Below are 15326 nucleotides of genomic sequence, written 5' to 3'. Positions count from 1 at the left end.
TTTGAGTCTTTTGTTTGCTTACTTTAGTGGTTCACCACCACACATGCACATTAGAATTATTTGAGTCACAGCTGGGCCTAATCCCCAGACACTGATTCAATGACAGGAGAGAGCCAAGACATTTTTTATAAAGTAACCATGATTTTTATATGTTGTCAGGGAGGGGAACCATATAACCATTTAACCTACCTGAAGAGGATTTGAGAATCCCTGGAATGCAGTAAAAAATTAAATTAAGTTACTTTTTTAGTTTTTGCTTATGTTATTGAGAACCACTTCCCCCCAAATTCTGAAGTAGGGTAAAACTTTAAGAGATAGTATTTATAACGGGAGTTTCAGTTTGCAAGGTGCTTTTATAACACATTATTTTGTCATCTACTCCAACTATCCCCAAGATGAAAATATCAAGTATGAAAAGTGTCCAAAAAACAGAAAAAAGAAAAAGAAAAATATCAAAGAGACCTCTTATCAACAGCCTGATATAACTCTTTATGGGACTGAATGATCTTGTTTAAGACAAAGTGAACATTTTAAGAAAAACAAACTCAATATTAAATCATAATTAGCTAAGTGGAAGGAAAAACTTAGCAAAAATTATGAGTTGTACTATTTAGCCTTCTACTGAAACGTTTATAAATAAAGGCTTTATCTTGGATAAATAAATTATGGATTTCAGATATTCTATTTCATAGTCCTAGAAACAGATGTTTTATTTTTTTCAGTATTTTTTCCTTTTTAAGGAAGCTCCATGCCCAATGTGGGACTTGAACTGATGACCCTGAGATCAACAGTCACATGCTCTAATGAGTGAGCCAGCCAGGCACCCAGTGAACGTTTACTTTTATTTATATTACTAACAACTGCAAACTAAGCAAATTTGTTTTTGTTCTTTCTCAATTAAAAACTTTCAGTACGTTGCACTTTCTTTTTAGAATCACATGGTCATTTACCTAAAAAAAATCAAAATCACCACCATTCATTTTTCTATACTGAACATGTATTACTCACGGAGTAAAAGCAAACGTACTAAGTGGGAAAAAGCAAACTGTAAACCAACAGCATTGTATGATCACTTTTTCTGTCTAGAAAAGAAATATGCATATGTACACCCATACATATACAAAGGAAAGACAGGAGTGATTCTAAACCACAGTGACAGAGGAGAGGAGGGGGAGAAAGAATTAAAGACAAGGGCAATAAGTCAGAGGAGAAAAAGAGTCAAAGGAAAGTTTGCCTTAAAAAAAAAAAATTATCTGGGGTTTGGCCCCCATGCCTATTATCACAAAAGAAAAAGGTTTAAATACTTACCATCCGCCTCTAAGATCCATGTTATAAAATGATTATTTGCCTGGTACTGAATTACTGAAGTTATTTGATAAAGACAGCCTTCAAAATGAAATGAATAGTGCTGCAAGTCATTATGTGGCAAGCCTTCCACAAAGTGCAACATGAATACGGGAGACACTCTGTGGGAGAGAAAGGCAAGTGAAGTCAAGCAAATGTAATGCCCTGTGCCTGGTTATAAAAAAGATGGTCTGAAGTAAGGAAGTCCCATATAACACTTTCAAGGCTAACTGCACTAATTTTTCTTGAGAACCTCCAGATGTATGCCTTAATTAGAAATGGAGAACGCACTCTGTTAAGTATGTAATAGTAAACTCTTCTCAAAATGGTATCAGTGACAGTTGGAGCCATCAGGCTCTAACACAAAACCATTAAACAAAAATTGCTCTGTAAGCCACAATGCTGTTTTGGCTTAAAGATCTCTTGATAACAACTATTCTGTAAAAATCACAGTGAAAAATCCAGACCTTTTAGAATTTTCTTGGGCATCTAGTGCCTAAATGAATTACTTCTGTTATATAAGTAATATTGGAAACAAAGTAACAAACACAAGACATTGAAATAAACTTTAAAAAACCTCAATATGCTAATCATTTGGCCTATTTCACTGTTATCTCCAGAAGCAGAGGGGTCCATCAAAGTAAAACTTTTACTTAGAAAGTTTAATTTGTACCTAAAATAAAGAAAATACAACATAGTGGCTGATTTACTATAAACTTTAAGAATTCACAATTTCAAAAATACACTTTACCATTACAGTAACATATCAAACCAGAACACAGAATCTAATGATGGGCCTCAAATAACCAAATTTAACAAAGGTCTCAGGATTTAAGAAAAATGTCAAGTATCTCTTTTCCCAATATTTAAATAGCTGTCAAACTTATTTAGCTTATCAAAATTTATTCAGCTGAGATGAACCTGAGTCAATGTCCAAAATGCAGACCACTCCGACTGACAAGGAATAATTAGTAAGTTATCTCTTGCCAATCATGTTAGAGGAATAATCAACTTTTCAAAATTTAAGTACCTATAAATAAAGTCCTGCAAAACTGTCTATAATGCTACCCCCCCCCTTTTTATTTTTATCATATCTACTTAACTGATCTAAGATACCACTGATTATAGTATATACCACTAGGAAAAAAAACTGCCAACTAAACTCTACTATGCCATCAATTCTTAGATGTACTCCCATTTCAAATGTTAATATGTGAAGAGTGTGTCTCTGAATCAATAATCTACAATGAAACTAGAGATCTGTTCTCACAGCTGGATATGCAGGGCTTAGGCAACCGCATGACTCTGTAAGTACTAGTATTTAATTCTCCTGGTCTCATGTGATAGATACCTTTTCAAGATATCTTCATTTTATTTGAGAAAGAGTGAGAGCTAGATAGAGAGCACGCACAGAAAGAGAAGCAGACTTCCTGCTGAGCAGTGAGCCGGACACGGGCCTTGATCCCAAGAGTTTGGGATCATGACCTGAGCCAAAAGCAGATGCCCAACTGACTGAGCCACCCAGGTGCCCCCAAGATATCTTCTGAGTCTAGTTACTAAAACATTCTCTTTTTTATCACTAGACTATGCAAATTCATGAACTTCCTGCCTTCTTGTGTGAGTTAAACACAGAAGTGTTAAATATGCAGCATTTCTTTCTTAATGGCTTATTTAAAACCTGGTGCAACTTATAAATCATGGTATTTTTGATTCAACAAAATGAAGCATATGCCCCCTCATCCTTTTCTAGTTAATTTTCTTCTCTGGGTCCCCTAGACTCTAGTGTTCCCTAAAAGTCACAGGTCTCTCCTACCAAAAATTCCAGCTTAGCTCATACCGAAGCCCTTTAGTTGAGGGTAGAACTTTATTCCTAGTTTGGTAATAGATTTTGTTTCAGGTTTCTTCCTACCTACAATGCCTGGCATGTCAAAGATGATGCTCAGAGATGAGAGGATCAAGTTAGGTACTGACTCAACCATAAAAAAACTGGGTAGGATGAGTTAATAGAACTGGAGTGAGAGTCACAAGAGATTTCAAGCCAAGCTCCATTTGCATTTACCTCCCCAACTTTTAGGTTAAACTCCTCCTATTATATGGATATGGATCTACCCTTAGGAAAAGAGAGAAAACAGAACTAGAGAAAGCAGCAGGGGAACTGTGCCAACTGCCCTGCTACCCACAGACAGCAGGGAAACACCAAATCCCTGTCTCACAAAAAGGAGCCCAAGTCTTGTGCAAATGGCCTGGAGGATGTGTGTTTTATTTTTATCCCAACTAATGTAAAGTAGTAACTCGTATTTTAGAAAATGCAAATTTAACAATGTGCATATATGTATTTCTGAACTGTAATAATGTAGGCTTTAGGCAAAAGAATCTGCAAATATAATTTTTAAACCTCATTATATTTTAGATCTAATTACATCACTGAACGATTTCCTATTTCAGATTCTATGACAAAAGATGAAATATATGAGTAAAATCAGATGTAATTAAAATAATTAGAACTGTTCATATTAATTAAAAACAAAATACTTCAGAAAAATTCAACTGTTCAACAAAGATTTGTAACTGTATTCTTTGGAGGTAAGTTCAAGGATCTCATAAAATAATAAATCATTTTCTGCCACACAATAAAGATTTAATTAACAAATACAATTTTAACTATTTTATGTATCAATATTCCATCCAAACTTTTGTAGGAGATGATTTAGTTCATCTGCTTGGAAGAAAGTGTCAAAATCATTAATACTTAATGATGACACTTTAAGAGGCCTGTAAGTACAGATCAGAAACATCTAATTTTTCCTCCTACCCTCTCCTAACCTTTACAGTAAACAACTGTAAATTACTATTAACAATGGTTTTTTTAAAAAAAAAGTTTATATAAATAAACTTCTCAAATGACAACCCAGGATAGTGTGTGACCAGACTCCTAGAGGTGATCATGGCAGTAATGAGGTTCATCTTAAGAGTCTATGAAGTAAAATTAAATCAGATTCTAAGTTGGTGCCTCATGTTACCATGCTGAGTATAATTCCTAAATAATTTAAAGTAGCAGACCCGAATCTGATAGATCTCATTCATTTACCAATGGACTTTTTCTAATGGAAATGTATTAGAGATGAGTACTGCCTGAGACAAGGTGTTCAGGGAACTTATAAATACTATTAGTTTTTAGAATGCTGAAAGTTGAATTATGCATGATATCATGATGGACCTAATTACTTTTAAGTTAACCTTAAAGACTATATTAAATTTGTTTCTAAATTCCATTAGACATCAACAAATCAAGACTATGAATTTCAAAGTAAAAAACTACAGAGAACTTTAAAAAGACCTTGTCACTTAAAATGTAAGGGAAATTTTACATACTATGCAAACCCCCCACAGAACCTCTTTTCAATATAGTAAATATCCAAACTATCAATTCTGTTTCCAAACTGACCCATTAGAACTCTAAACACATTTCACAGTGAAACACTTAAATCTAATGGATACACTGCCAGATCAGAGCACGAGTGTTTCATATAAGTAAAACAACATATTTGTGTAATTAAAACTTGTACTTTGCAATGCAACCAAATAACACATCAAACAAAATAGCAGTCTAAGTTTATCCTGAATGCTGGCCCTTGAGAAAAAGCAGGTATAACTGTTAGATTAAATTACATAAGCCAGGAAGCCTCAAGCAGCCCAACTGTCCAGTACAGGATGGCAACAAATATTTTGAAGGTAAAAAGGAAATGGTAAAGTGGTAGCTTAGTAGACTAGGGAAAGTGATGACATGAGAGCTATGGAGTGGGTATACTGATGAGAACAATTTACCCACCCCACAGAACCTCCAGAAGATGCAATACTGATAGGTGACCGATGTTGAAGAATGTGGGGGTAAGGCCCTGAGCTAAAAACTGGATAGGAACAGAAAGAGTGTATAAAGAGCACCCCCATGCACCAGACGCAGAGAGGAACCAGTATAAATTGGAACACTAGAGCAGAAGGATGGAAGAAAGGTTTCTAGAAAAAAAAGGGTGATGGGGGGGAAGACGAGGATTAAAAAATTGCGAAACATTTAAGTGCTTGAAAAATTTATTGATGAGTGTCTGAAGAACTTGGAAAAAATAGACAAAGGGGCACCTGGGTGGCTCAGTAGGTCAAGCAACTGCCATTGGCTCAGTTCATGATCCTAGGGTCCCGGGATAGAGCCCCATGTTAGGCTCCTTACTCAGCAGGAAGCCTGCTTCTCCCTCTCCCTGCTACTCTGCCTGCTTGTGCTGTCAAATAAATAAATAAAATTTTTTAAAAAATACACAAACGGGGTGCCTGGGTGGCTCAGTGAGTTAAGGCCTCTGCCTTCGGCTCAGGTCATGATCCCGGGGTCCTGGGATGGAGCCCCTCGTCAGGCTCTCTGCTCGGTGGGGACCCTGCTTCCCCTTCTCCCTCTCTGCCTGCCTCTCCCTACTTGTGATCTCTGTCAAATAAATAAATAAAATCTTGAAAAAAAAATAAAAAATACATAAACAAGGCAAATGAAAACAAAAGGAAATTAGTAATTCCATGAAAAATGAAGTTATAGAAGAAATGAAACATAACCATATATACTGCTTAGCTATAGAGGGAATATATGTATGTTCATAAAAATAAACAGTGAGTACTGATTTAACAAAAAATGTAATCCTATAGGAAGGAGGACAGGGAGAGGTTACACAGAAACGGGGCCCAGGTGTTGGTGTCAGAACCCTAGTCCTCAATTACTATAAAAGGAGAAGACTATATAAAGGTAGAATAAGCACTTTTCTGAAATGTCAAAGTACATAGTCCCTTAAAGGTGTGAAGTAGATGATTAACGGAGAGGAGGTAGGAGGAACCGACCTCTGCGTTTGAAGTATGGGGCTTCTGGTAGCAATTTTAGAACAAGGTAATTCCAACCAGTGGTCCCATTGAAAACAAACAGAAGAGCTGGCAAAATATAGTAAAAACACATCTGCTCAAAGGCAGAGAAGGCTTACAAGAGAATAAAGAATTAGCAGGTCGAGTTCTGGGAGAAGATGGGAATTCAGACAGATGAGCCTGTGGTTCACTGCTGAGTCATCTTAGTTTTTGAAATCAGATTTAAGGTAATCTAAGAATTCTAGAGACTCCAGGCAGTTGGCAGAGGAGAGCAAGACTGAAGATTAGGATCCTTAAAGGGAGAAAGAAGGCAAACGAAGGAAAGGCACCAGGAGAGTGGGGTCAGACAATCACCGTAAGAGAGCTCTTCAGGGGTATTTTGTCTGGACAGTTTGCTTACTGGCCAGAGTTCTTGATAGCGAGGCATTTTTGTAATCTGTAACTATGTTATTTAACTCAAACTTCTGAGAAGTAGGTTGTAGTCATCACTTGCAATTCTACACATTAAATTCACCTTCATTTTGTTCTAAAAAGAGTAAGGCAATTTTAACTCACTTTTCCAATACCATTTTTCTGATCTGTGACTTATTGCTGCAAATGTTACATGGACCAAAATGGGCAGCATTAAGTGGGTGCCACTCAGGGATGACATTTGTAAAAGTGACCAGATTCTTCATATGTCTGCAAAAAAAGAAGACGTAACTTAAATTCATTTAAATTCATTTACTTCACTTTAAAGAAATGCCTAAACCTTGCTTTGTTTATTCATATTTTCCTATCCCCACCATGTAATAAATTAATATGCTAATGTTCTTTCCAAACCACAGTAAAGCTCTCTGTGAGGACTCTCCACCATACTTACATACTATTCTTTCAGTTCCGAGATGAAGAGAATGTTCAAAGCAGGGTTTCTCAAGAGCAATGCCACTGACATTTTGCACTGGGTAATTCTTGGCCGTGAGGCATTTCTCCTGTGTTCTGAGATGTCCAGCATCATCCCTGGCCTCTACCCACCAGCTGCTCCAAGTATAGCAACCATTAGCTCCAAACACTGCTAAATGTCCCAGGAGGTGCGAAATTACCCCAGCTGAGAACCACTGTTTCCAAATTTATTAAGAGCTCACCCTTACTTACAAAATTCACAATCCAGCTATCCATATTGACAACCAAAACCAAAAAAAAGGCATTTCCAAATATACAATCAGGAATCCATACACCTCAATTCTCTTGATCTTAAAAAATCAGAATACCAGTGGTGAAATAATTTTGTTTTTACAGGTTACAAAAGTTATAAATTTGCTCTTTAGCCAAAATACCTGACAGCAACAGGCACCTAAAAAGATGGTATTTAAAGTGGTACACTCTATCTCAACTGGATTCACCTCGATAAAAATACCTTTAAAAGAGCAATTAATTACCTAAAAGGCACTGGCTTTTTTAATAAACAATAACAAATACTGTTCAATCATAAGTGAAATAAGCATAGGCTGTTACAAATATACCAATTCTCAGGAAAGCTAACATTCTAAAAGCAAAATGACATAAAGTTATCACTAAAATTGAATGACTTATTTCTACTAAATTTTTTTTTTAAAGATTTTATTGATTGATTGATTGATTTGACAGATAGAGATCACAAGTAGGGAAAGAGGCAGGCAGAGAGAGAGGAAGGGAAGCAGGCTCCCCGCTGAGCTCAGAGCCCGATGCGGGGCTCGATCCCAGGACCCTGGGATCATGACCCGAGCAGAAGGCAGAGGCTTTAACCTACTGAGCCACCCAGGTGCCCCTCTACTAAATTCTTGATTCTCACAGATGACTGCTGAGTAAAGGCTCCTGTATTTTAGTCTACAGAAAGGAGTCTGTCTCAGCAAATAAACGTTAAGGCTCCACATGACAGTGAACACTTCTGAGCACTTACCATGTGCAAAAGTGGGGCGCTGTGCTAAGCACTCGTCTCCCAAACAACCTTAAGTGGCAGGTACCATTCCTCTCCCCATTTTACAGATGAGGAAAGTGAAATACAGAGAGCGTATCAGATGATAAATGGCAGACCTGAGAATGGGAGTCTGACTCCAAATACCACATTTTTAAACTGCCTCCAAAATGTATGCTGTAAATCAAGTAAAAGATCTTAAACTGGCCCTAAAAACAGCAGCACAAAACCATGAGTTTGCTGGATATTCCCCCATCAGATTTAGTGTAAATGTTTTCAACTATGATATATATACTAAAATATATTTAATGAAATGTCACTTCATTTTAGCTTTTCCTCTATTTATTTTTAGAACAAAGCAATTAAAAAAAAAAAAAAAAAAAAAGCAACCCTAAATGCCAGGGCTTCTTTCCCATGAATCGTCAGTTTTTTATATACTCCTCCAAAATGCACTTAACATTCTGCATTCAAAGTAACTTAATGCATCCAACAGATCAAAAATAATTACTAAGTCACTGGCCCTCAATTATGTGTTTACATGTTATCTCCCTAACTAACTAGTCTGAATTTGGCCAGGATTTCTATTGAGTTCCTGGCACATAAAATATACTCAATGAAAAGCCCAACAACTCAGATGTGGATTTTGGAAAAGCTTTAATTAAGCCGATTTTAATCATCAAGCTCGTTTATATTATTTAAAATCCAGGTGGTGATTAAGGAGTATACCACAGTGAGTAGGAAAGTCTGAGGACGGGAAACCTAAGCCTGAATTTTGTCACTTAGTATTGTGTCACCTAGGGCCCTGCCTACCTATTTAACACCTTTCAAGGTTCACTTTCCACATGTGTCAAATGAGGAAAAATCAGATTAATTTATATAAATCAGTGATAGAAGGCCAGGAAATACTCATCCTTATACTCACAGAAAATTATTTTTAAGTCCTAGATGAGACTGAAATGGTTATCCTTACTCTGCTGTAATACTTTTGAGTTAACTGATGTTAAAAAAAAAAAAAAATTCTGGGTTCTGTTGTATTCCCTGGAACATCCTCTCAGACTTGACTCTCCTTGATTTACCACTACATACCAAAAATAATCTCAATTTAAATAATGAATATCTAAGCAATAGTTTTCTCTCACATTTTTATTTAAATTTTCTAATTTGCTAGTAGGTAAGAAAAGAGCAAAGGACTGATTTCTATTATAGTAATTTGAATAAATGACCAACTGAACCAGTTTGGTAATCTTTTTAACTGCCAGCCAGCAACTTTCTCTGAGTGTTGGAAACTTTCCCTGACTCCTCTTCTACAATTTACGCTCTCTGTTATGTGGTCAGATAAGGAAGCAAAAGAAATCCGCTGCTGGTTTCTTCTCCTTAGTTGTTCCCAAGTCCCAATCTCAGGGCATAAAATGATAAAGTGTATCACTCATGATCCCTGTAATCCTCACCCAAGGGCATCAGGAAATAAGAAAGCAGGCTGAGAGAGCTCGTATGCAAGAGGATTCTGGCGGTGGCTGGTGTTTCATGGACAAATGGGAGAGCCTAGGTTCCTTCTCAAAACTGCTGTAAGGCTCTGAGAGCCTCAAATTAGTTTCCATGATGTTTAAAAACATAACTAACAAAAACCCTAGTTGCTAACAGAGGAACAAACGAAACACTATCATTTCAAGGAATTCTAAGAAGTATTCTTATGCAGCAGGGAGTCCAGAGGGGGAGCTGTGAGGGCAATAGATTACTCTTCCCATTTGTCTCCCCCTTCCACTGAAGAACTTCTTAAGAAAACTCCTACTAATTAATAATCCAGCAAACCATGGATTTTTATTCTTCTAGGGGAGAGAGCAGTGTTATAAATAGAAGCAAGTTTTATTCAAATTTTATTATTTGGAACCATTTTCAGTAAAGTATGTCCATTTTTAAAAAAGAGAAAAACTAACCTATTTTGATACTTGTGTCCACACTGTGAACATTCAAAGTTCCAAGAGAAAGAATACATGAAGAGCTTTTCAATGACGGGTTCCATTTTTAAGAGCAGGGGAAGTGCAAACACGGGGCTTTCCATATCACCTTCAAAAAGAAAAAGGAAAATTATTACTCATCATTAACTGAAAAAAGTGAACCAAAATTACTGTTCTCTTTTCTCACCTATGTTCACAGTACAAATATATGTGAAAATATGAGTATATGAAAAATAAGTTATTTACAGTTGGACAAGGGGAAGTTTTTAAGAATTTTTTTTTTTTTCGAGAGAGGGAGAGTGCCTGAGAACAGAGGCAAGGGGCACAGGGAGAGGGAGAAAGAGGATTGCAAGCCAACTCCTGGACTCAGCACAGAGACTGATGCTGAGCTTGATCTCACAACCCTGAGATCATGACCTGAGCTGAAATCAAGAGTCACACACTTAACTAACTGAGCCACCCAGGCTAGGGAAGTTTTTAAAGCATTTTTCTAAAAATGTCCATCATAAAGATTTAATTACCACTTCAGTCCCTGTCTCTCATTTTTCTTGGTATACACTTATGAAAATGTTTTAAGGACAAAAGACCCATACTATCTCCTCAGATCTTTTTTAGCTTTTCTCTAGGAAAAAAAAAAAAAAATCCTCAGAACTATAATAGCCCTAGGATATAAAACAAAATTATAATATGGTTAATAAAAATTGTAATAAAGTACTATAAAACAAAGTAAGAATATATATATACAGTTCACCACAAATACTAAAAATAATATATCCAGTTTAACACTGGATATATTAATAATGTCAGAGGTGGACAAAACCAAAACCATTAAAAAGCCATTTCTGGGGGCGTCTTGGTGGCTCACTGGGTTGAGCCACTGCCTTCGGCTTGGGTCTTGATCTCAGGGTCCTGGGATCGAGCCCCACATCGGGCTCTCTGCTCGGCAGGGAGCCTGCTTCCTCCTCTCTCTCTCTGCCTGCTTGTGATCTCTCTCTGTCAGATAAATAAATAAAATCTTAAAAAAAACAAAAAAGAAAAGCCGTTTCTGGTCCAACTCTCTTGTTCTATGTGTGGAGATGACATGACACACAGGGTTTAAAGGGCCAGCCTCAAATCTCCCTACTCCTCATCTACCACTCTTTGTAAAATCTTCAGTCTCATCTTTTAACAATTAAATTAGGGATGCCTGGGTGGCCTTCACTCTTGATTTCGGTTCAGGTCGTGATTTCAGGGTGTAAGACAGCCCCTCACTGGGCTCTGAGCTCAGCGGGGAGTCTACCTGAGACCCTCGTGCTCTCCCTTCCCCCCCACAAATAAATAAATCTCTAAAACAAAACAAAACAACAATTAAAATTAAACTTCAATGACTTTAAGATTAGAGAAGATCTGATTCCAGTGTCGTTAAAATAAAAACTGAATAGTGAATCCAGTCTTCCAGTTTTTAGATCAACAGGCAAATTAAACAGGAGGATTTACATTCCCCTCTTACACTTATTCTTAAATTGGTTTCTTACCTTCCCGTTCTTAGGGGAGCTGAGATGCTAAGATTCAGCCCTAGAAAGAATCAGAGTCCTTCCCTCCCCTACCTAACCTGGGAGAGTCTCACTTCCATGGTCCAGTTCTCCCCCTAGCCTGGAGCAATAGTAGCCTGGAAAGAGGCCAGGAGGAGCCACGCTGGCAAGACCCAACAGCAGAGCAGGAGGCGTTTCTGTCTAAGCATGCTCTATAAATACCAGTAGTTACAAAGGCTATTTTAACAGTCACCTTTGTGGTACAGTCCCACCACTACCTTTGTACAAAAATAAAAATCAAAATAATCCATATTTTATAAACAGAAATAAAAACAAATCAGTCTTCTAAACAGGAACACACATAGCATCACCACACACATAAACAGCGCATAGTACAGCAGGAGTTTGTAAGTTACTAGCACTTAAATCGTACTCTATTGTGACTGAATATTAATCGAAAAGTAGGTAATTTATACTTCATAATGACAACACAGAATCTTCAGGTCTAAAAATACAAAAAGTTCTCAGTGAATGAAAGAAAATATATCAAAGAAGAGTACACTGTTAAATTATATGCATACAGATCATATTTAGGGAATTTATATAGCTCCTAATTGATCTTAATTATTATTTTTCCTTTGTTTACAAATTTTATGGGTATTAAGAATAAACCATTCACTAGAGAACATATAATACCAATAGAAATTGATTGGTCTCCAGTTATCTTCACCCCAACACCTATCCAACTATCTAGTTTGCATATTTCCCTAAAATGACATAATTTGCCATAATACAAATCCTTCAGCAGCTCTTTGCTGTCTAGTCAAGTTTTCTCTTCTGATAATTGTTCGTTAATGTTTTCTGGCCACTTTTCTATGAGACTGTCCTTTTTCTAAACTGATGTACAGAATTCTTCACAATATATCCAGGATATTATTTCTTTGTTCTTTCTTTGCCCGGAGGTTTCAAACTTCAATGTCATTGTATCCACCACTATTTTATAGACCTTATTTAAGAAATTCTTCCCCACTGAGTATTAAAATATTCACCCATATTGTTTCCCTAAGTTCTATTAATTCTGCTTTTCCATGTTTAGGTCTATCTAATAGGCTGAAGTTACTTCTGATTACAGTGTCAAATAGGGATCCAATTTCTCCTGTCTCAGGAAACAACTGTCCCAGCATCATTTACTAGACAGCCTTTCTTATCCCCCCCTTATCTGCATCATCACCCTTGTCACACAGTATGACGTAAGCAAAAGGTGAGGGTTTTCATATGGACTCTATTCTGTTCTACTGGTCTGTATACACATATCTCAAAAACTAAATCCCTCTTTAAAATTACATAAACTAGTACAAACCACAATATGAGCTTTTTCTTTTAAAAAATTAGAGAAAAAGAAAAAAATTAAATTGAAGAGAGCAGTTACCTTTGCGGGGAGGTAAGGAAAAACTGAATTAGAGTACAAAGGGGGCTTCACGTTTATTTGTAATATTCTATTTCTTAAACTGCAGGGAGGGTGAACAGAAAGGAGAGTTTATAATGAATTTTTTAAAAAACAATAATCAAAATGATACAATGACTGATCTTAAAAATTTAACGAATTTTCCATATGCCAGATCTTTGGTATTGTCTCCTTTAGGTCTAAAGGACTGTTCTCATTGAACAGGATCAGTACAGATTCTGTTTCTTTCTTTAGTACCTGAAAGTACACATTAACATTCAGAATAAAGACACGTATGTTGTAGGATTTTAAAATGCTTTCCAAAGCAAAGATCAGATTTCACTAGTAAGATATTAAGCTCCAACACAGCACCTATTACTGTTGAATGAGTAGTATAAACACAAATGAGAGAGGAATTCCATTGTATTAGAAGAGCTGTATGCTTGCCCAACTGCTATGACTGCACAAAAAAGTAATTTAAAAATTCCTTGTCTGTTACATAGAAAACATGGCCTAAGACAGCAGTGGAACAAGATACAACCTTGTTTCAAAATAATTATCAGGGCTAAGAGGAGTACTGATTCAGACTGGGGAGAAACCACTCTTTAATTCAAATGGAAACTGGAGCAGGGACCCTGAATAAAATATCTCAGGCCATTGTAGGAGGGAAAGGACACCTGCAAAATGCAACATGGGAGCCCCTCAATCTATACCCTGGTTATCTTACAGAAAAGGCTCCTCTGAAATGAGTATCCACCCAACAGATCAGAGGTCTGGATTAAGAATAGGGGTTGAAGGAGCCTGAAGAAAACTTTCAGGGTGACAGAACTGTTCTCTATCTTGACTGCAGTTATGGTTATATACTGCATACACTTAAAAAGGGTTTTACTATTACAGAAATTACACTTTGTTAAAAAGGAAAAAAAAGAATATTCATCCCATCTGAGATCCTACCTGATGATAATCAATGAGAACAGTCCTTTAGACCTAAAGGAGACAATACCAAAGATCTGGCATATGGAAAATTCGTTTATTATTTTAAGAACAGAATAAACATGTATGTAGGAGTTCATGGAAAACAAATAAAAGCAGGGAACAGCATGGTGGGACAAAGATACTACCACACAAAAAAGACGCTGCTTCCAGAACACATCTGAGTCTGATGAAATAAATCTTCTAAGAGAAAAATTAGAAGGCATTGATATTTTATGTAATTCAATATGGGTAATATATTTAGTAGAGGTATTATATATTCTTTACTACGACACGGTATTTTTTTTTTAAGATTTTATTTATTTATTTGACAGACAGAGATCACAAGTAGGCAGAGAGGCAGACGGGGTGGGGGGGTAGGGAGCAGGCCCCCTGCTGAGCAGAAAGCCCCATGCAGGGCTCTATCCCAGGACCCTGAGACCATGACCTGAGCCAAAGGTAGAGGCTCAACCCACTGAGCCACCCAGGCGCCCCTACTATGACACGGTATTAACAGTAGAGTCAAGGGGCACCTGGGTGGCTCAGTGGGTTAAGCCTCTGCCTTCAGCTCAGGTCATGATCTCAGGGTCCTGGGATTGAGCCCTACATCGGGGTCTCTACTCCGCTGGGAACCTGCTTCCCCCACTCCCTCTGCCTGCCTCTCTGCCTACTTGTGATCGCTCTCTCTGTGTCAAATAAATAAATAAATAAATATATATATATCTTAAAAAAAAAAAACAAAAGAAGAGTCAATACAACAGTAAAGAGAAATAAAACCAAAAGACACTACTCATTTAAAAAAAAAAAATCATCAGTGACTCTTTTTTGCAACACTGAAAAAATTTCAAAAGCCTCAGGACTCTAGTGCCCTAGCTCTACTCTGCTCTGAGGCCAAAAGCCAAATCACAGAGAAAAAACAGGTTTCATTCTTCTGCCCTTTTTAAAAGTAAGCAAGCTTTCCCAAAAGGTCATCAGTATATTTCTCCTTGTTTTTTACCAATGAATATTGTGCCGTATGTCTATTCCTAAACCAATCACCAGCAAGGGAAGTCTAATTACTATGGTTGGCCTTGATCAGAGATTCTCAACCCTGTTCATCCTTAAGAATCACACAAGGGCTTCTAAAAATTGCTAATACCTGACTCCATCCCTGAGATTCTTATTTAATGGACCCCATGCACTTTTCAACTCCCTAGGTGCTTTGTAATGCCCAGTCAAGGTTGACAACACTGATTAGTCTACAGGGGGAAAGCACTGGAAACACAACCCATGGTGTCCAC

The 15326-nt window shown here is 37.0% G+C and overlaps 1 protein-coding gene across 8 annotated transcripts in view; it reads right to left on the bottom strand.

The window, feature by feature from the left end:
* USPL1 (ubiquitin specific peptidase like 1) overlaps positions 1-15326 on the bottom strand; it is a 33866-nt gene that overhangs the window by 2738 nt on the left and 15802 nt on the right. For 5 of the 8 annotated variants that reach the window (XM_082700969.1, XM_082700970.1, XM_082700966.1 and 2 more), the window contains 3 exons: positions 10099-10228; positions 6787-6912; positions 1309-1466 (listed from right to left, as the gene is read on the bottom strand). In XM_082700969.1, coding sequence (XP_082557095.1) covers positions 1309-1466; positions 6787-6912; positions 10099-10228 — 414 coding nt within the window. Of the gene's footprint in view, positions 1-189; positions 211-1308; positions 1467-6786; positions 6913-10098; positions 10229-15326 lie in introns of all 8 variants that reach the window. The other 3 variants (XM_082700968.1, XM_082700964.1, XM_082700965.1) reach the window with 1 other exon arrangement.

Source organism: Mustela nivalis, assembly GCF_964662115.1.
Source record: "Mustela nivalis genome assembly, chromosome: 15".
NCBI lineage: Eukaryota > Metazoa > Chordata > Mammalia > Carnivora > Mustelidae > Mustela > Mustela nivalis.
This window is presented reverse-complemented; position numbering and strand designations above follow the sequence as displayed.